This window comes from Bidens hawaiensis, unplaced genomic scaffold, assembly GCF_021521415.1.
Source record: "Bidens hawaiensis isolate Kalapana, Puna unplaced genomic scaffold, B.hawaiensis_p1.1 tig00021032_1, whole genome shotgun sequence".
NCBI classification, from domain to species: Eukaryota; Viridiplantae; Streptophyta; class Magnoliopsida; order Asterales; family Asteraceae; genus Bidens; species Bidens hawaiensis.
The window spans coordinates 32,420-55,349 of NW_027493251.1; the positions used below are offsets into that span (position 1 = coordinate 32,420).

The window sequence follows — 22,930 nt, forward strand, 5'->3', positions numbered from 1 at the left end:
TGGTGGTGACTTCTCATGCGGTGCTACATAACTTGTGGTGATTTCTTTGTAGCATCAATATTTACGGATAAAGAAAGCATCGCAATGGCTAGTGCACGTGAGCATATATACTTTTGAATACACAATAATCACTGGGGCAAAATGGTTAAGAAACATTACTCTGGCAAATGAGGTGACATTAAGTGTTCTATTATAATATAGGGATTGGATAAAATACAAATGGCATTAACGTGCTAATTGTGAGACACAAGTAGGGTAATTATATATATACAAGTAGAGTAATTATTAATTGCATCAAGAATAATTACATAATTACTCTGCTTGTATATATATAATTACTTTACTTGATTATCATGTTTATCACGTTATTTGTACGTTAATTTTCCCCTTATTATATATAATATTATTACTTTTTAAAAGGACATACAGGAGATACCTGTTTCTCCAAAACTTCCCAAATATTAAATGAAGGATTGAAAAGAAAACTGTGCTACAAACTCTAATTTTCGAGATATCAGTGTATTTATATTAGAGTCTATAGATGACTTTTAACAATATATATTAGAGGAGTTTTTTACTAAGTAAGTGTAGTTAGGAAAAATATTTATCAAATAAGGGTACTAAAAAATAATTCCTAAAATGGGTGTTTTCCAATTTAATGTTTAAAAACAATTCAAAAAATCACACTCAACTCAAGAAAACCCCATTACTTCATCTTCTCCTACAATAACCCTAATTAACTTGTCACCCTAATTCAAAACTGACCTAAAAAAGTTGATTACGATTCCGGACAGTTCACAACGACATCACTACAAATCTTGATTCCGATTATGGCGGTTTAGGCGCCTGTCAATGGCGGTTCACGACAACGACAAGTTTATGTTCTTTCGACTGTTTATCGTCGTGCCACTGCAAACATCTATTTCGATTCCGGCGGTCAGGCGGCTGTCAATGGCGGTTCACGGCTGTGACAAGTTTGTGTGTCTTCCGGCTGTTCATCGCCGCACCACTGCAAACATGGATTTCGATTCTGGCCGTCAGGCGGCTGTCAATGGCGGTTCATGGTGGCGACAAGGTTGTGTTCTTCCGGGTTTCCGGCTACTCACCGCCACGTCAATGCAAGTTGTGGGATTCACAATATATTTGATTATATTCATATTTGGTTTTAATTAATTTGAATGTTTGATTATCAGATGTCTTCATGTGAAACAATTTGTTGGGTGTTAATTAATAAGTCTTTGCCAACTAATTAATTATTATTTCAAGTGGTACTTCTTAATATCAATTGTTAGGGTTATAATTAGAGAAGATGAAGTGTTGGTTGGGTTTTTTTCTATAATTGTTTTTAAACATTAAATTGGAAAACACCCATTTTGGGAATTATTTTTCAAAGTACCCTTATTTGATAAATATTTTTCCTAACTACACTTGGTAAAAAACTCTATATTAGAGTGTTGTTGAAACCAATCAACCGGGTCACTCTTATTAAATGAGTCATCCCTTTGAATCCTAACACTTAAATTTGATAATTTAATCTTAATGTTTTAACAGTTTAGCAGGTTTAAAACATAGAACCAGTCATTACATTTTTTTTACGGCAGTCATTTAACCTTATTTATGTATTTTTTTTTTACTTTCGAAATAGATGTTATAAGTTTATAACGGTAAACTCAGTATATAGTTCTAAAATATTCAAACTAGTGTAAAAGCAAATAGAAATTGGAAAGAAATCAATTCTAACCTGTCAAACCAGCCATCTTTGGTTTGTCATATTTAATCCTCAGTTAAGGTGGAGAGAGTGATTATCTTTATCTCAATTTATATTAAAATATCTAAAATCCATATTTTAAATAAAATGATTCAATTACAATAGAGAGGTGAGTAAGCGTTTTGAAACAAAAAGTCAATTTTGACCAAGCCATTCTAAATTTATCTATCGGTTTTGAAAAAAATTCCCAAAATGGTATTATTCCATCGGATCCAACATAAAGAAGAACTGGTCCGACGGATTAGTGTAACCTATCAAAAGTCGCCACATGTTAAGTTTTTCTGGCGGATTTGGTGTTTTTGGCGAGTCTCCGACGGATGCATGAAGGAGTTGATGAAAAATTAAACCAGCGTGTCTGATGATTTAAATTATGTTACCGTTGAATCCGACATATTGATCTTCCATCGAATTTTTCGAAATTGAACTTAAGGGTTCATCACTTTCTTGTGCGGATTTCTCAACAATAAAAATGATTCGTGGAAAACAAACAATATCGTGTGTTCTCCTTGAAAAACTAGGCGATTTAAATTATGGATTTGCTAGATTATGTGGAGAAATAAGAAAGATAGAGATGAAAGTTGGTTATGGATGTTTACTGTTTAGGGTTTGAAATGTAGAAGATTAACTATTGCGTTGGAAGACGAAACAAGTTTTGTCGGACGATGAAACAAGTTTCGTTGGACGACGGATTATCTTTGTGTTTCGTCGAGAAACCAAACATCAAGACAAGTGGCAAGATTTTAGAGGCCCATCTAATTCGTCGGTTCAGTTCTGTTTACGTCAGATCCAACGGGCCATTTTAGTCTTTTAGAAATTTTTTCGAAATCTATACTATATTTAGAGTTAGTTGGGTCACAATTGACTAAACTAGGCACTTTTCCATTTATTTTCACCCTTCTCTCGTTCATGTAAGTGTCGGAACCCCACCGTTCAATTAAATATACATAAAATAAAATTAAAACTTATACAAGATTGACAAATAATGAAGAAACACTAAGTGACCCGGTACAGATTATAGATAATCTGAGGGTTAAGTAATGTTTCCCACGAATGAGGTCTAGCTGAGAAGGCTGTCCTTCAGGAGACCTGCAAAACAAACACCGTAAGCTCGTCACTGAGAAGGGGGGGGGTTCCTCCTTGTGACCACCCTCCGGCGTGAGAATCAGACTAGGTTGCTCTGAATATAAGTGTATATTAAGAGATTGCTAGATAACTGGATAGCAGATGATCTTACCATTCCAAGATGTTGGAGTATTTATAGCCGAAGGTAGGTTTTCTAGAAGGTACAGCCGGCTGAATAGTATTCCTGTTCAACCAACAGTAGATTACGCACAGGCCATACTGGTTGGTGGGTAGGTTACGGCCAACAGTAACAAAGTCGGCTGCACTATTCCACCAACTGTAGACTATGCACGTCCCACTTACTGTGGATTGTACGCAGGCCATGCTGGTTGGTGAATAGGTTACGGCCAACAGTAACACTATTCCACCAACTGTAGGCTGCGCATGCTCCACAGTAAGGGTTGGTGAGTAGGCAGCGGCTAATAGTGAAACAGTACTAGAGGGTGCTCCTCCTCGCACTGTTGTCTGTGAGCTGTCACCCTGTGATTGGCTCATGGGCTGTTCTGGTCAGATCGTCTGTCCTATCCATACCTTGGTAGGTATGGTACAAAAGATCTTTCAGAATCAGACTGGCTCATTTGGGCGGGATTGTTCCCGCCTTGCTCATTCCTTCACGTGACTGCTGAAGTAGCTAGTGTCTTGTGCGTGTAGCTCTGCTGTCTGCGGGTAGCCTTCCCTGATGGCTTGTATCCGCAACAGCGGGAACAGGCGGGGTACTTCACCATTGGGAGGCTTTCCCTGCGTGTACAGCTTGCGTACTGCGCGTAAGATTCTATGAGCATGGTGGGTCCTGCGGGAGCAGATGGCCTTTGCGCAGACGTACCTGTTCAAGGTGAGTCTTGCGGGACCAACTGGTCTCTGCTGGGACCTACCTCTTCAAGTCCCCCCAGTCCAATGTTCTTCTCACGAATGTTTAATAAAGTGAGGTGAACTTTTGGACTTTAAGCAAGGGGTTTTGAAAAGGGTTTAGTTTTAAGGTTCTCCGTGGGGATTCTTCCCGCGGGTTTCCTAATGTCACTTGCAAAAATTCCCGATTTTTTTGCTTGATCTTTGGGTATGATGCGGGTAGGTATGTAACCTTCTCGCAAGTCAGGAGCGTTGAGTCCCACTTGTGTGGATTCTCCTTGAGGTTTTAGTGGTTTTGAACATAGTGATCAATTATGTTAAACCACCAATTCCATCCTGGAGCCTCAAACAATGTAGTTCTCGACGTTCCCGCTATGCGGGGATGTTATTTCCGTTTCCGCAAGCATTGCCCAGAAGATCCTTCTTGGTTTCAATTCCCTGCGGAGCGCTAGGTACGTGAAGGGTTGACTGAACACTGTACCCGCGCTTGTCTTACGGTTACTTTACTTTCAAGGTGCCTCTGGCATCAATTCCCTGCGGGTGCCAGGTATGTGAAGGGTTTTGCCTTAACACTGTACCCGCACCCGTCTTATAGTTACTTTGTTGCCGGGGTATTCTTGGCTTCAATTCCCTGCGGGTGCAAGGTATGTGAAGGGTTTTGCCTTAACACTGTACCCGCGTCCGTCTTATGGTTAGTTGGTTGCCAAGGTAAGGGGTGTTTTCCCGCTTACTTTTGAATCTTTTTGAATTTTGAAATTCAAAAGGTTGGTAAGGATAAGAACAATCCAAACATCTGAAACGTCGTGCGACAGTTTCTTCTGACTGTGTCAGGACGTGCAGGAAGTTATGGTGACGTGACAGAACATGGTCATTCCAGTCGCTTTTTCAGGCGCGTGGGCGTGTTTTTTCGGGCGCGTGGCCGCGAAGTTACTGGCACGTCCTTTCAACAGCTGTTGCCAGCTTGCTTTTTGCCACGTGTCATAGTTTCATTGCACTGTCGATTTCTCTCTCCTCCGCATTAAATTCACCGCATTAATTGCGATTACTATATAAAGGGGAAGAGGGTTATTTGCAATTCACACTTTCACCTCTCTTCTTCTTCTTAGTGATTTCCGGCAAATACTCCCCTTTTTCAGGCAAGCATTTTCCCGAAATCACTTCTTTCTGCAAAAATGTCTTCTCATGATGCTGAAGCTGTAGCCGACGATAGGAGTACTGCTGGCAAGTGCCGGTGTGCTCTACCTGTCGATCAGTACCAGTACATCGTCAGGAAGTTCATGCTCGAGTCTCTCGAGCCTGAGTTTCCTGAATCTCACCAGACTGTGTACGATGCCCCCAGTGGCAAGATCGGGGTATATGCTGCATTCTTTGTTTATGGAAACCTTAGGTTCCCATTGACAAAGTTTATGTACCGTGTCCTGGAGAGGCACGGGGTGCACCTGACCGAGGTGCATCCGATGGCGATTGCCAAGGTCCGGCACTTCGAGTGGGTGTGCCGGATTCTGGGTATTGAGCCCTACGTGGACCGCCTGATGACCTTCTATACTTGGAGGTGCGTCCAAGGGTGGTACACCCTGACAACCCGTATAAAGGGTTTAAAGATCTGCTTGACCGAGCGCAGTCTCCGATCGTGGAAGCGGGAGTTCTTCTACATCTCTGCCCGCGCCATCCCCATTGCTATGAAGTTCAAGAAGGGTCAAGCGCTTCCGAGCCTTCACGCTTCCAGCTACCAGGAGGCGGAATGGTTCGCGAAGATATCCCGGGTCCAATCTCCGGTTTACCGGTTTGCGGAGTCCGGGATGGTGCTGCTGGGGATGAGCCGGGTATGGAAGGATGCGTCTCGGTTTCCTATCCTTCTCGAATACGGTTTGAACTCTATTCCTTATGGTATGTCTTGTCTTTCTTGCTGATATTAGTTTATTTTTCTAACTGTTTCTTTTCTTTTAGAGGGGAATAATTTGGAGTCGCTCCTGTTCCCGCGGGAGGCTGACCGTCCCGTGCGGGTGGGCACTCGTGCTCTGGACGACAATGAGTTGCCCATCCTGGAGCAAACGGCGGATAGGTTTGTGGAGGTCTATCCGCCAGGCCAAGAGATCCTGAGCCACCGGCGGCCAGGTAAGGAGATATTTTATCCCGAACCCCTCAATGCTGTACCCGCTGTTGGAAATCCTTACATCCTATCTTCTTCTGAGGAATCCGCAGATGGTCCTCCCCTTGTGCGGAAGAAGAAGACTGCTGCCGGCGTGAAGGGGAAGGAGAAGGCCACAGCTGATCCAGTGGTTCTATCTGACACGGAGTCAGATAGTGAAGAGGTGGCGGGGAAGCCCGGTGGTGAGAAGACCACTGCTCCGGAGGCTACGACCGTTACCTCCGGAGAACCAACGAAGACGACGGTGACCGGTACCAAGAGGCCGGCTCCATCGGGTTCCTCCCCGCCCGTCCGTACGTTCAGGGTCAAGAAAACCCGTAAGTATAATCATAATGCCTTTGTAGATTTGTCACTTCATAATTTTCTTTTAACACTTTCTTTGTGCAGGCGTGGATGTTGACGCAATCCTGGGTGAAACGCAGGGGAGTACCTCCTCGCCAATGACGGTAGGCTCGGTCAGCCTTCCTGAGGCGTCGACCCAGTCGCCTGCGCCTGCATCCGCTGGTCCAGTTGCTCGTTCCATCGAGCCAACTGTTCCGGCCGAGATGACGTCACCGCCGGCCGTGAGTGCGATTTTTACAGCATCCTTCACGGAACCGGCGGTTACTGCTGCTTTTAAGGAGGCGGCGACCGCGGCGGAGACCACGACGGCGACCACGGCGGCTGCCACCATGCCCGCGCCACCGGCACCGACAGCCGGACCATCAGGTACGCGCAGGGCTTCCCGCCGATCTTTGCCACCTTCCCATCTGCCTGACCTGTTGGATGGATTTCCTTTAGGTTCAGGTGATGGGTTTGGCGGATATCGGCCTGTCATTGACCCTACAGGTGCGTAGGGTTCCTTTGTTTTTCCCCTTTTTTTATCATCTTTTCCTTACTGTCTTTGTTTCTTTTGCAGTGTCGGATTCCAATGAAGTGTATGTTCCACGATGGAACATACGCCGAGGAACAACCCTTCGTACCCCTGTGGAGTGCGTGGACTGGGCTCGCCACGCTGCTCCTCATGGTGCGTTGGGGGAAGCCATGGCTAGCTACCAGGAGGGTAGGCTAACCAATGAGCTTCGGGTTCTCCAGGCCCGGATGCAGCCGCGCATCGAGCTGCTTTGTCGTGAAAACCAACAGCTGGCGGCAGCTGCCGCCACCCAGGAGAAGGCCTTCAAGGCCCTCGAGGTTGAAGTTCAGGCGCGACTCGAGGCCCGTTCCAAGGCTGCCCAAGCTGTGAATGAACAGCTTCGGCTGGCCAGGGAAACTGCGCGAAACGCAACCGAGAGGGCTGCCCAGGCTGAAGCCGTTTCTGAGCCTCTGCGTTTGGAGAATGAGGAGCTGAAAGGCAAATTAGAGGCTCTCCAACGCGCTCATGATGCCTTGGCAATGGAAGATGCCAAGAAACTCCAGGAAATCCTGGACCAGAGGGGGGTGCTTGACCAAACCGAGCGGAAGCTTAAGGGCGTCGAAGAGGCTGCCGCTAAGGAAGTTTTACTTGCCAACCTTAACAAGAGTGAAGCCGAACGCGCCCATACCGAAGCTCAAGCTGCCCTCCGATGGCTTCTTCGAGAAGCGTTGCCTCAGGTATGTTTAGATTTGTCTTCACGCATTTCTTTTGTAAGAAAAGGTTCTAATACTTGTATTTTTTTCTGTAGGTTGTGCGTCGGGTCTTTTCAGAGACCTCCTACGATGATGCTATGACCGCAGCCCTCAACGCTTCTCATGATGATGGGGAAAAGGCCGGCTTCATGCTTGGTCTAGGGTTTGTTGAGAAAGGCGTCCCGCCTTCCAACTTCCCTTTGTTCGATGTGGATACCGAAGCCATTTACGATCAAGCATTGAACCAATACGCCGCCTTCCCGCATCCAGTGGTGGAAAAGGTGGATGAAGTAGCTGTTGCTGATGATGGGTTAGCTGTCCTCAAAGCTTTCCTCGAACCACCCCGTTCTTCTGACGGAGCGGGTCCTAGTGGAGGCGGCCCTGAAGCTTGACCCCGAAGATCCCTTTCCATTGCTTAAAACTTGTATAGATTCTCTTCTAGGCGGGTAGTAACCCGGCCATTCTTGTAATATATTATTGAAATATAAATCTTTTTTGCGTATAAGATTGTTATTTCCTTCTTTGGATTCCTTGCTTTATAAACTCATGACTTGCATACTTAGTTTAACTTAGCAATTTTCCAAGTGTTCTAGAATAGGTTAACCTCTTGAACGTGGTTGATGATGGGTTAAAGTTTCGCTTCCTCTTTCGTGATTGTGCGGGTAGAACCGTCACTTGCACTTGGTAGGATGGCTAAACTTTAACCTTTATCTGACCTGCGTGCAGGTTTTCCTCATTTCTAAGTATTTAGGATAAGTTAACCTTTGAACGTGGTTGATAGTGGGTTAAAGTTTCACTTCCTCCTTCGTGATTGTGCGGATAGAACCGTCACTTGCACCTGGTAGGATGGCTAAACTTTACCCATACCTGACCTGCGTGTAGGGTTTCCTTTTTTCCTTGTATTTATTTATTTATTTATTTATTTTTTTTTTTTTTAGGATAACCTTTGAACGTGGTAAATGATAGTTTAAAGTTTTGCTTCCTTATTTGTGATTGTGCGGATAAGACCGTCACTTGCACTTACAAGGATGGCTAAACTTTACTTACATCCTACCTGCGTGTAGGTTTCCCTTATTTTTAACGTTGTGTTTATGCGGGTTTTGCCGCCTTCCACACGTAACGACTTACTTCTCCCCCTTTATGGTAAACACCGGCACCCGCGGGGAGTTCATAAGAATAAAGGTAAACACATTATGAAAGGAGAATCATTTCCATTAGAAGTGGCTCTTGGCCTTTTCTTTACAAGTATTGGAATTGATCTACATATAACATTTGCGTAATTGAGCTCCATTCCATGTTCTTGGGATGGGAGTGCCATCGAGCCTTTCGAGCCGGTATGCGCCCTTTCCCAGAACTTGTTTGATAACATATGGCCCTTCCCAGACTGGGGCCAACTTTCCTGGGCGTTCTTGGTTCGAAGCCTCGTTGTTACGCAGTATGTAGTCTCCTTCCTTGAAGTTGCAGAGTTTTACCCGCGTGTTGTAGTACTTTTGCATTTGTCGTTTGTAATTCTCTTCACGCACTGCGGCTAAATCTCTGCGTTCCTCGGTTAGCATAAGATCCAACCGTCTTTCCGCATCATTGTCTTCTGGCTGACTCAAGACCCTTGGTGAGGGTAGACCAATTTCGACCGGGACCATGGCTTCCGTGCCATAAGTGAGGCTGAACGGGGTTTCCCCCGTACTGGCCTTCTTCAGCGTTCTGTTTGCCCAAAGGACGTGCGGAAGCTCGTCCACCCAGCCGGATCTGTGTTTCAAAAGTCTTTTCTTGATGCCTTCGACGATGCTCTTGTTTGCTCTCTCCACCTCACCATTACCTTGCGGGTGTGCCACTGAGGTAAAGGTGTGGGTGATTTGAAGTTCTTTCAGCCACTGTTGTAGCTTCTTTTCAGCAAAGTTGGTGCCGTTATCGCTCACCAAATTCTGTGGAAGTCCAAAACGACAAATTATAAATTCCCAAATAAATTTTTTGATATGCTTTGCGGTTGTTTGGGCTAAAGGTTTTGCTTCTATCCACTTGGTGAAGTAGTCGATGGCTACCACTAGGAACTGAACATTTCCTGCTGCTGTAGGAAATGGGCCTGTCACATCGATGGCCCACTTCTGAAATGGCCACGAAGAAGTGACTGGAACCAGTTCGTTTTTTGGGCGATGCGTGTTAGGTGCGTAAAGCTGGCAAGACCTGCATTTTCTGATGTATGCCTGTGCATCCGTATGCATCCCCGGCCAAAAGTATCCCGCGTTGTTTAGCTTGGCTACAACAGCGCGGGGGCCTGCGTGTACCCCACAGATGCCTTCGTGTACTTCCCTTAGGAGGTAGTCGGCATCTTGGTTGTCCACACATCTCAAGAGTGGGCCAAGAAAGTTACGTCTGTAAAGGATGTCATTGACGAGTTGATAATTCAGTGCTTTACAGCGTAGTTTTCTTGCCTGTGTTTTTGACTCTGGTAGTATTCCTGCTGCAAGGTAATTTATTATTGGTGTCATCCATGTTTCTGTATTGTTCTGGATGACACAAATTTCCTTGTGCGGGACTGATGGTGCTTCGAGGAGTTCAATGCGGATGTCCTTTCCCAAGTGGGTGAAGGCTAGTGATGCAAGCTTGCTTAACGCATCCGCAGATTTGTTTTCGCTGCGCTTGACGTGTATGACTTTACAATCACTAAAATCACGCATAAGGGTTTTTGCCTGGGCGAGGTACAGGGCCATGGTGTCATTCACAGCCGTGTATGTTCCATTTATTTGGTTGGCCACCAGCATGGAATCCACGTGGGCTTCTAAGTTTTTCACTCCCATCTTACGCGCAATTCTCAAACCGGCCAAGAATGCTTCATATTCGGCTTCGTTATTCGTACTTGGAAAGTCCAGCCGAATAGCGTAAGTATATTCTTGGCCTGCTGGGTTGGTTAATTTTAACCCTGCGCCTGAACCCTCGTTACTGGCTGCTCCATCAGTGTAGAGTCGCCAGACATCATTGACGTCCTGTGCTAGGGAGGGTTGAGCCTCCTCCTGGCACTCTTTTTCCCGCGAAACGGGGACTTCTGCAATAAAATCGGCCAAGACCTGGCCTTTTATGGCTGGTCTTGGCTTGTACTTAATTGCATATTCTCCCAATTCAATTGCCCATTTGGCTAGACGTCCCGATAATTCGGGTTTGCCTAGAACATTTGAGAGTTTGAAGTTGGTGAGAATGGTGATTGGGTGGCCCTGGAAATATCGTCTTAACCTGCGTGAAGCGTGTATAAGTGCTAAGACCAATTTTTCGAGGGTAGAGTACCGGGTTTCTACGTCTGTTAGTACACGGCTAACATAATAGATTGGCATCTGGATGCCCTTTCGTTCTACTAGCAAGACTGCCCCGGTTGCTCTATCTGTTGCGGAAAGGTATAGGATTAACTCCTCTCCCGCTTGTGGTGCTGTAAGCGTTGGAAGTTCGATCAGGCGTGACCGAATCTCCTGAAAAGCTGCTTCCGCTTCTGGTGTCCAGCGGAAGTGCGTTTTCTTCAGGCAGTTTCTCAGTGTTGACACGAAAGGAAACGACTTATCCGCATGGTTTGCCAAGAAGCGATTTAGTGCGACTAGTCGCCCATTCAGTGTCTGAGCCTGTTTGATGGTGGTAGGTGATTCCATTTTAACAATGGCTTCGACCTTTTCAGGGTTCGCTCTAAAGCCATCTTTAGTAACAATGACTCCCAAGAACTTCCCTTCTTCCATCCCAAATGAACACTTGCTCGGGTTGAGCTTCATGTTTATCTTTCGTAGCGTGTTGAAAGTTTCTTCAATGTCTTTCAACATCGCCTCAGGCTCGAGGCTTTTGATGACCAAATCATCCATATAGACTTCCAAGTTTCTCCCGATTTGGGCATGAAACTCTTTGTCCATTAGTCGTTGGTACGTGGACCCTGCATTCTTAAGTCCGAATGGCATCATTTTATAACAAAATGTACCATCGGGCGTCCGAAATGCGGTTTTGTCCTGGTCATCAATGGCCATGTGGATTTGGTGGTACCCCTTATACGCATCCAAGAAGCATTTAAGGCGAAATGGCGCCAACGAATCCACTTTGAGATCAATTTCTGGTAACGGATAACAATCTTTGGGGCATGCTTTGTTCAAATCTTTGAAATCTATGCACATGCGCCATTGTTTGTCATTCTTCGGTACCATTACGGGATTTGCAACCCATGTTTGATATCTACTAACGCGTACGATGCCTGCGTCAAGGAGTTCCTTGACTTGGGTTCTACACGCATTAGTTTGTTCAGGCCCCATTACCCTGCGCTTTTGTACGATTGGCGTAACAGCCGGATCGCATTTGAGCTTATGATCCGCCTTACTTCGGGGTACACCAGTCATGTCAGCTGGTGTCCACGCAAAGATGTCAGCGTTTTTCTGCAGTAAGCGCTTGAGTAAGGTGCGGGTGGGATCAACAATTGTTGGTCCAATGGTAACGGCCTGGTCGGGGTATTTGCCATTGAAGGCCCATTTTTCTGGTTCAGTGATGGTTGGTTTAGCCTTCTTCAGTTTGGGTTTAGATGAGACAGATGCAATGCATACCTGGGGAATGCCAGAGATCATTGCTACACCCTCAGCTGTTGGCCATCCCATCATGCCGTGGACTGAAGATACCACGGCGTTGAATCTTGCCATCCCATCTCTTCCGAATAGGATGTCGTATGTGTGGTGTGGCTTTTTCATCACGACAAAATCCACGTCTTCTGTGCGTGAATGATTCCCATCAGTAAGAGTAACGGGGAAAGATAGGATACCCAGGGGTGTTTCTGTACTGCCATCAAACCCTTCCATTGAAGCGTAGACCGTTTCCAAGCGTTCCTTGTCTTCATCATCCAGCTTATCAAAGAACTGCCTGTACATCACTGTCGACGAAGCGCCGTTGTCAGCAAGAGTGCGGGAGGTGATGTAGTGCCCCAGCTGGCTTCTGATGACGATGGGGCCTTCTTTGCTGGGGCCTCCTGGCACTCGCGGGAAGCGCACCTCAGCTTCCTTCCACGCGCATGGTTCTATCACCTGTCTTTTTCTTCCTCTGACCTTGCCATGAACCATGTTGATGCTGATGTCGACGGGCTTTCGTCCGTTACCTCTGTACCGGTTGTCATTCCTTCCTCCCTTCCTGATCGATGCCACGAGATGTGCAAGCCTTCCATCCTTAACAAATGTTTCAATAATATCCTTCAAGGATGTGCACTCTTCAGTACCATGACCCTTTGTCCCGTGGAAATCACAGGATTTGCTTTGATCCGCATTAGGTTTCTGCCGGATCGATGGGGCTTTGGGCCATGGCAATTTTTCCGTGGCAAATATCTCCGTGACGCTCTTTGTGAGTGGCGTCCACCGGTGTTTTCGATTTGAAGGGTGTGTGTTGTCCCTTCCGCCAACAAGAGGGCGAGAGCTGGATGAGGTGTCAAAGTTTACCCTTGACTGCCAAATACCTAGCCTCCTCTTTTTGTTCTGCCGGGCGATCCGGACATTGTTCTCTCTTGTCCTCTGCGTGTAGAGGTGCGTACTCTGGGGAAGGTCCCTTCCCAGTTGCTTTTCCGTCTCGGCAAAGCGCTTTGCCGCCGTCATGATGGCATCCCATGTGGATGGCATGCCATCCTTACCCGTCAACGTGCGGATAAGTTCTGGGTATTCGGCGCCTTGGATGAAGGCGGCGCGAACCAGATCCTCACTTATGTTGCCGAGACTAAGCTTTTTAGAGTTGAAGCGAGTAATGAAGTCTAGTAAAGATTCATCCTCCTCTCTCACGCAGTTGAGGATCGTCCACTGCTCTTCAGTGTACTTCCTCTGTTGGCTGAAGTGCTGGCTGAACTTGTTCTGAAAGTCCGCCCAGTCATATATGTGGTGGATCGGTAAACGATCGAACCATGCCCTGGCTGCTCCGACCAGAGTCATCTGGAACATGTAGCACCACGTGGGTTCCGTCCAGTTGCTGACGGTAGCCCCCGCAATGAACCTGTTCAGATGGTTGTCTGGGTCGGATAGACCATCATAAGTGCCAATGTTTGACATTTGTTTGGCACTTCTCGGGGCGATTGCCTCCGCAATGTCTCTTGCGAATTTTGACCTTCCTGCATTTGTGGCAGTTGGTCTAAAGGTTTTGGAGAAGTCACGCGGGTTTCTCTCCGCGATTGGTTTAAAAGCTTCCCCAAAATTCCTTTTTGGTTGGACGTCCGTGTCCTTACGCTTCCCTTTCGCCTTATGGCGAGGGTTCGCGTCGGTATCAGACTCCAACTCGTCTTCTGAGTACTCGCAGTCACTGCTCATATTGAGGTGTTGGCGAGTACTGGTGAATTCGTCAGCCTGTTGAGCTGAACGCAAGCGTTCATCCAATTCGGCTTGGAATTCTCTTTGCCGTGCTTCGGCCCACGCCTTCACTTGATCTAGTGTTTGGCGAGGGACCTTCGTTCGTTTTTCCAGTTGGGTATCGGTGAACCCCAATGGAATATTTACTCCACTTGCCCCGGCTTGGGTAGTCGGGGTAGTGTTCGTAAGGATTGTATAACCGCCGGTGTTCCCCCCAGTTGCTGGGGTGGTTACCGGGGTTTCTTGGTCAGTTACAGGCCTTTGGACCGGAGTAACGTTAACCATTTCTTCAGAAATTGTGAAAACTAAAATAGTTCTAGCTTTTATGCACGGATGGCGCCAATGAAGAAACACTAAGTGACCCGGTACAGATTATAGATAATCTGAGGGTTAAGTAATGTTTCCCACGAATGAGGTCTAGCTGAGAAGGCTGTCCTTCAGGAGACCTGCAAAACAAACACCGTAAGCTCGTCACTGAGAAGGGGGGGGTTCCTCCTTGTGACCACCCTCCGGCGTGAGAATCAGACTAGGTTGCTCTGAATATAAGTGTATATTAAGAGATTGCTAGATAACTGGATAGCAGATGATCTTACCATTCCAAGATGTTGGAGTATTTATAGCCGAAGGTAGGTTTTCTAGAAGGTACAGCCGGCTGAATAGTATTCCTATTCAACCAACAGTAGATTACGCACAGGCCATACTGGTTGGTGGGTAGGTTACGGCCAACAGTAACAAAGTCGGCTGCACTATTCCACCAACTGTAGACTATGCACGTCCCACTTACTGTGGATTGTACGCAGGCCATGCTGGTTGGTGAATAGGTTACGGCCAACAGTAACACTATTCCACCAACTGTAGGCTGCGCATGCTCCACAGTAAGGGTTGGTGAGTAGGCAGCGGCTAATAGTGAAACAGTACTAGAGGGTGCTCCTCCTCGCACTGTTGTCTGTGAGCTGTCACCCTGTGATTGGCTCATGGGCTGTTCTGGTCAGATCGTCTGTCCTATCCATACCTTGGTAGGTATGGTACAAATGATCTTTCAGAATCAGACTGGCTCATTTGGGCGGGATTGTTCCCGCCTTGCTCATTCCTTCACGTGACTGCTGAAGTAGCTAGTGTCTTGTGCGTGTAGCTCTGCTGTCTGCGGGTAGCCTTCCCTGATGGCTTGTATCCGCAACAGCGGGAACAGGCGGGGTACTTCACCATTGGGAGGCTTTCCCTGCGTGTACAGCTTGCGTACTGCGCGTAAGATTCTATGAGCATGGTGGGTCCTGCGGGAGCAGATGGCCTTTGCGCAGACGTACCTGTTCAAGGTGAGTCTTGCGGGACCAACTGGTCTCTGCTGGGACCTACCTCTTCAAATAAGATTAAAAATTAATAAAAAGATCATTAAAACATTAAATAAAATACTAAATTCATCAAATAATATTAAACATCAATATCAGAAGAATTGGTGTCAGAATTGTCATGTTTTACCGGAAGCCCTGTCAGTTGGGATATTTTTTAGAATTTCCTACATCACCATGTGTTTAAATTTAAAGTCACTCAATTTGGAATTGATTTGGTGTATTGTGCGCTTGGATCACCAAAATTTGTTGAAATGCAGCTAAAACATTGAATGCCATAATTTGTCATTTTCGACCATGTTGTTCTCTGACACATTCATCCATTTAAGTCGTTGCCAAGGCGGCCTTTTCATCATCACTTCACACTGTTTGCGTTACTCTATGCACTACTTATTTTGTAACAAAATTGTTAGATACAAAAGACATGATTATAAGAGAGATGTGGATGTTTTGTGTAAAAAATATTTTGGGTTGTATATCAGGGAAACTGAAAATATAGTTATTATTTAAAATATATATTGAACTGTTTAACAATGGCGTGCTACCATTGCTTTGGGCGGGATGCTCAACTTCTCCAACTCGATCCGGTGATTGTTTACAATACCACAACTAGGATGAGATCGGTATCTTACCGGTACCGAAAATGCCGATCTCGAAAATCACAAATTCTTGGTATTGGTATCGAAATATTCGGGAAATACCAGTATCAGTAGCATACCGATCCCGAAACTCAAAACATTGGTACCGATTCAGTACAGACGGTGTAAAATCGGTACCGGTATCGAATTGACTCATCCTAACCACAACCTTGGGGTGGGGTGGGAGGGGGGGGGGGGGTCCGCGGATGACCGACCCCGACTACACCTACCCCCATTCCATTCACGCTTACATAGGCAATAGTTATATTCACACACCCTTTTTGGTTATTCACATAACCTCTTAACACACATTTAATCTATACATACACCCTATAAAGGGTGTATGAATAACGTCTCCCCTTATATACAAATATAAGGTGGTTATATATATTCAATCAAATCTAACCTTAAATATCAACATCATAGACGTCATAGTTCTATAATAAAGTAGAGGTGCCTAAAAGTCTAAAACTTTTAGTTAAAGACTTTATGCCTATTGGGCCATGCATTTTAATGTCATTTATTACATGTTTTAATCCCTGTGTGTTGAAAGTGACACCTGAACTATTACTATCATATTAAATCAGGTGTTTCATTACTTTTATTTTATACTCACTACTAGTAAACTTTGCATTTACAACCACGGTTTCGGTTGCAAATACCTTTTTGTGACTGAATGCACTAGAGTTTGAACCACACATGTGGCAAGAACTTAACAGGAATCTTTTAGTTAAAGACTTTATGCCTATTGGGGCCATGCATGTTAATGTCATTTATTACATGTTTTAATCCCTGTGTGTTGAAAGTGACACCTGAACTATTACTATCATATTAAATCAGGTGTTTCATTACTTTTATTTTATACTCACTACTAGTAAACTTTGCATTTACAACCACGGTTTCGGTTGCGAATACCTTTTTGTGACTGAATGCACTAGAGCTTGAATCACACATGTGGCAAGAACTTAACAGGAATCTTTTTGTGCCCGCGAGCGGGGGGGGGGGGGGGGGGGGGGGTGAGGGGGGGGGAGGGGGATTTTGGTTCGACTTCAACAAGTTTATGCCACTAATAGGGGAGAATGTCACTATTTTAGGATTTGAAATCCGGTAACGTGGGTTGTATGCATGTGGTAAGCCTTTCAGGGTCCCTGGCAACCGGTTGCAATAAAGTCGTCGTTAAAGAAACCTAAATTAAGAATGAACATCCGGTTAATGTTCGAGTTTAAAAAATATATATGTGACAATAGATCGTTCATAATTGGTCCAGTTTACAAGTGAGTCGAGCTTGGGCAAGGTTGGCTCACTTGTATGGAATTTTAATCTCAAGCTCCGCACTCGCTCAAATCATAGACAACATTATACTAAACTGAGTTTAAAGATTACAAAAGGTTTGAAATATATATATTTTTTTTATAGACTACTAACCAATTGTCTTTGTCAGGTGGTCTGAAATAGCCGCCCACTTACCCGGGCGAACAGACAACGAAGTCAAAAACTACTGGAACTCACACCTCAGTCGAAAAGTTCTCCCATCAAGACGACCATTGAACACACCACCCATAGCCGTCATACCAACAGTCAACAAACGCAAAGGCAGAACAAGCCGGTCCAACATGAAGATTAACAAAACTTATAGATCATCAACTATTACTAACCCTAAGGCGGTTGCATCATATGATCAACAACCCGCAACACAACAAACCAATGCAAATGTAAATTCATGTGCCACTAGTAATGAAGATGTAATGCTTAGCTTTATTGAAACTATGGACCCAGAAATGTTAACCATGGCTAAGGATGGTGGCTCAATGGGTCATGTGGCAAATGAGTGTGTGGTGAGTGTGATTAATGTAGGGAAAGATGCCACGAAATGTGTTAGTGAGCCGGTGGAGATTGGTGGTTCAAGTGCGTCGACTACGGGTTCGTTTGATATATTGAATTGGGATTTTGATGTTGAAGATGGTGTATTTGGGTTAGGTGGCGAAGATGATGACAATATTCTGTCATGGCCATGGGAGAACAGTACAATAGATGATAACAATTTAGTAGGGTTAGATGCATGGTTTATGTCTTAGTTAAATCACTTATTTATTGTTGTAGGTTACTAATCACTTGATTATTGATTTATAAGGAGAAATCACGAAAACAAATGGTGATCGAAATAACCTATGAGATGACAAACATAATGAACACATTAGTATTCTGTGTATTTCTTTTCGTTCTTTTGAACTTTGAACCGAAGCATCTTATAGTTTACGTTTTCTTATCACATTCACGAATTCATTAATCGATCAACGCGCGCTATATAATATTTTTTGACTTTCATGGTTGTTTGCTTTTGATGTTACACTTATGAAAGTTTTTTGTGCTAAAGTTTCATCTTATAATTGTTGTGTCACGCTGTTTATCATGTGTTATGATGTTAGGGGCGGACCTAGTGTCACCGTACGTGGTTCGGTCGTACCCTATGATATCTTATTTTAGTTGTGTGTGTGTGAAAATCCTTATCGATGCCCATGAAATTGTAACATCGACCCCCTAGAATTTCGAGAACAACCCTTATATATTAGAAGCCATATGGTAGTTATCTCACAAAATTTACTATTTATGAAATAAACCAATTACTTTTTCAGAAGTGTGCAAAGCATCTTGAGTTACTTACAATTTAATTCATTTTGAAGTTTGATTTTAATATTATTTTATGTTGTCATATTCTATTCTTTGCAAGAGTTATTCAACATTTTGGCATATTTTGTATTATTTCTATAATTAATATTAGACATATTTTATTTTTGAGAATAGTATGTTTCTTAAATTTTGAATATACCATTGTGACACGACCATTTATATTTATATGTTGGTATAAGTTTTGTTCGAAACCTATCCGGGTCCAATATTATATATTTTTAACACTTTTTTTCACATCATAATGTTACTCTAAATTTCGAATACAAACGCAATGTTTTTACATACGTCTCAATATAAGTTAATTTTGTTCATTGCCGGATTACCCGACTCGCTTAATGTGCGACAAAAACAGTGTAAGGCCCCGTTACCGGTAGCCCTACTTTCGTGTTGGATTTACTCATAAACGCAGTTCCAAATATCAGAGTTAATTAAAACATTCGCGAATATAAAAGCTTCCATAAAACATTTCATAACAAAACACATCTTGTCTTAAAACATCATATTGTCTTTCAAAATAACCGAAACATTAAACTTAAACGTCTTGAGTCTTCCGATGCCAGCCTCTTATTCAGTGTCACGTGTTTCCTCAAGCGAGCTGCCTCATCCTACTCACCTGCGTGCATACTAAAAGTCAGCTACGCTGAGTGAGTTCTAGTTAATCATACATTATACAATACACACAAACTTATATTCTTTCATTCATACTTTCATACTTTCATACTTTCTTTTGTATTAACTTGCTTTCATATCTTACGTTATAAAGAGCATTACGCCCTACATTCCTCGAGTATTATTAGGGCTCGGTACCCTCCTTCCTCGAGTATTATTAGGGCTCGGTACCCTCTTTCCTCGAATATTATTAGGGCTCGGTACCCTCTTTCCTCGAATATTAGTAGGGTTCGGTTCCCTAGTTCTCGAATATTAGTAGGGTTCGATTCTCTCTTCGTTACCATACAACCATACATCATACCTCGAGTATTATTAGGGCTCGGTACCCTTTTCGTAACCATACAACCATACAACCGTCCTTTCCTTCTTTTATTAACTTTATCACATTCATACACATAAGCATATATATCATACTTACCTTATACATAGCGTTACAACCTGACAGTACGTGCCATATCACATCATTCACGTACCATCAAGCCATCACTCATACATATCACATCATTCACATAAGATATACACTTATCTCTTAGGATAAGCGTATTAACAAACATATTGAGTATGCACACAGCCCCGAAAACATAATACATAAATGGGGTTAGAAACTCACCTGAATCATGTTACGCTCTCCGTTAATCGTTATTCCCTTCTTGAGCTGTGCACGGCTAACTGCATAATATTTACATGTATCAATTAACTACTACTACTCATGTTGTATTTCTATCTTTATATAACCCACAACGAACGGGGGTCTGGGGGCAGCGCCCCTGGCAGCGGGGTCTAGAGGCGGCAGCCCCTAGCAGGGTCAAAGGGGCAGAGCCCCTGGCTGGGGTTGTAACATCCCGAAATTTCCAAAATGATATTAATTATATTACTTAATAATAGAGGGAAAGTTTACTCGGGTTATCGGGAAATAAATAAATAGAGTAGTAGTTGGTATGGGTCGGGCTAGTGTTGGGTAATGGATATGGGTTATGGACTTGGATTAATGGAGATGGGTTAAATGAGAATGGGCCTTAGGTCCATGGGATTTAAGGGATATAAATATCCCCTAAACCCTAAACTATCACTCATTTCATCCTATCCTCTAACACTCCAAAACACACACCAACACCGCCGACCGAGGGAAGAACCGAGCCAGATCCGAGAGAGAGTGAGGGTTAGTTGTGATTAAACAAGTAAACGAGATCCAAACAAGCTCAAAAAGGTATGATTCTTGATCATTGAAGTTTAAAGATCCAAGCTTTATAGTGTATAAACGACCGGAAACGGTTGGGGAACGTAGTGGGTGATGTTAAACCATAACAAGGGTGTTAAAATCGCCAAAATGATTGATGAAAACCAAAACAGCGGCTGATCTGGGCAACTTCGCCTGCAACTGGGCAACTTCGCCTTCAAAGCGATAACTTCGCCTTCAAAGCGATAACTTCGCCTGAGGCCAAGTTCGCCTAATTGATAACTTCGCTTACGGCTAAGTTCGCCTGATGACAACTTCGCCTAGAGCTAAGTTCGCCTGAGGCTTAACTTCGCCTAAAGCCAAGTTCGCCTGATGACAACTTCGCCTAAAGCCAAGTTCGCCTGATGACAACTTCGCCTAAAGCTAAGTTCGCCTAAGGTTTAACTTCGCATAAAGCTAAGTCCGCCTGAGGTTTAACTTCGCCTAAAGCTAAGTTCGCCTGATGACTGCCCCCGGACCCCCGTCCGTTGTGGGTAGTAATTAAGATTAGAAAGATGATATAAGTAGTGATAGTTAATTGATACGTATACTTGTTATACAGTCAGTCGTGCACAACTGAAGAAAGGGATTACGATTAACGGTGAACGTAACCGTGTTCAGGTGAGTTTCTAGCCCCATTCCTTGTTATGTTTTCGGGGCTGTGTGCATACTCGATGTGTTGTTAATACATTTATCCTAAGTGATAAGTGTATGTCATATGTGATATGTGTGATAGATATGAATGATTGCTTGTCGGTACGCGAACGATCTTCGGATATTGCGCGTACTGTTAGGTTAAAAACAAAGGTACGAATATTATATATCGAAGATGTATGAATATTTCAAATGAATACTTGTCGGGGCGTGAACGATTTTCGGATATTGCACGTATCGACAAGGGGTATGGTTGTTAAATGAATGATGTAAAGAACGCCTAGAGTGTTCTTATGTTATAATGTAATTATTGTATATGTGAAGTATGTGTATATAGGTACACGAATGGCATGTGAGTTCTACGTTCGACATAGTAAGTTAGGATGGCAAATCCCTCTAGCTTCTGTCGGACATAGACTCGGCCGGTGATGGCGTAGTTAAGGACTGCGAGCCTTATACGTGATGTAGATGATAGATGTAAACGTAGATAAGGACTGCGGACCTTATACGTAATGTAGATAGGCGTCAGCACAGGAAAGGACTGTGGACCTTACACGTGCTGTATTTCAGCATAGGAAAGGACTGTGAACCTTATACGTGCTGTATTTGTAGCATAGGGGAGGACTGCGGACCTCGTACGTGCTATGAATTAGGTTGCAACATAGGGAAGGACTGTGGACCTTGTACGTGTTGTGGATGTATTTCAGCATAGGAAAGGACTGTGGACCTTATACGTGCTGTAATTGTAGCATAGGGGAGGACTGTGGACCTCGTACGTGCTATGAATTAGGTTGCAACATAGGGAAGGACTGTGGACCTTGTACGTGTTGTGGATGTATGATGGTATATGGAAGGACCGCGGACCTTGTACGTACCATAAATGGTGAACATAGGTAAGGACTGCGGACCTTTTACGTGTTCACGACCTTGAGTACAGGTATAGACGGCGGGCAATGAACGTACTCTCGGTAGACTGAGGTTAGTGATTGTAGATATGTATGTATGTATGGTAGTAAGTATGTATGTAGAACAGAAGGGTAACTAGTTAAGTATGGATATGTATCTTCGGATATGTATGTATGTGTATGTATTGTATAGTGTATGATTAACTAGAACTCACTCAGCGTAGCTGACTTTTAGTATGCACGCAGGTGAGTAGGATGAGGCAGCTCGCTTGAGGAGACACGTGGCACTGAATAAGAGGCTGGCATCGGAAGACTCAAGACGTTTAAGTTTAATGTTTCGTTAATTTTGAAAGACAAAATGATGTTTTAAGACAAGACGTGTTTTGTTATGAAATGTTTTATGAAAGTTTTTATATTCCACGAAAGTTTTATTGAACTCTGATTTGTAAGAACTGTGTTTATGAGTAAATCCGATGCTAAAGTAAGGCTACCGGGTTCGGGGCCTTACAGGGGTCGAGCTACCAGGTCAGATTGGAAAAATTTTATTTCTATTAACTGTCTTAACACATTTTTCATTAGGTTTTTAATTTATTTCCTAATTCGCTAACTCCAGCGAACTTATCATTAAGCGAACTTAACAATAAGCGAACTTACTGTAAGCGAACTTAGTGTTAAGCGAACTTAACATTAGGCGAACTTACTGTAAGCGAACTTAGTGTTAAGCGAACTTAACATTTAGGCGAAGTTAAGCATTCAGCGAACTTAACTCAGGCGAAGTTAGCATTGAACGAACTTATCACTAGGCGAAGTTATGGCTTGGCGAACTTATCACCAGGCGAAGTTATGTACTCGACGAAGTTGATTAGTTAGGCGAACTTGCGTGCAAGCGAACTTGCTTGCAGGCGAAGTTCGCTTGCAGGCGAAGTTGTGCAGCAGCCCCACTGTTCATCCTTAATCCCCAAAATCATCATCGTTTTACCGAGAAATCCATGGGTATGGTATTTGACTAACCCACGATCATT

General features: G+C 44.0%; 1 protein-coding gene across 1 annotated transcript; it reads left to right on the forward strand.

Annotated features, from left to right (window-relative positions):
- Positions 1–852: 852 nt before the first annotated feature.
- LOC143562538 (uncharacterized) lies at positions 853–17,851 on the forward strand. Its single transcript, XM_077050311.1, has 2 exons — positions 853–1,118; positions 17,218–17,851. Exons 1-2 carry the CDS (start codon positions 853–855, stop codon positions 17,849–17,851), a joined length of 900 nt encoding a protein of 299 aa, XP_076906426.1.
- The last annotated feature ends 5,079 nt before the right edge of the window (positions 17,852–22,930 follow it).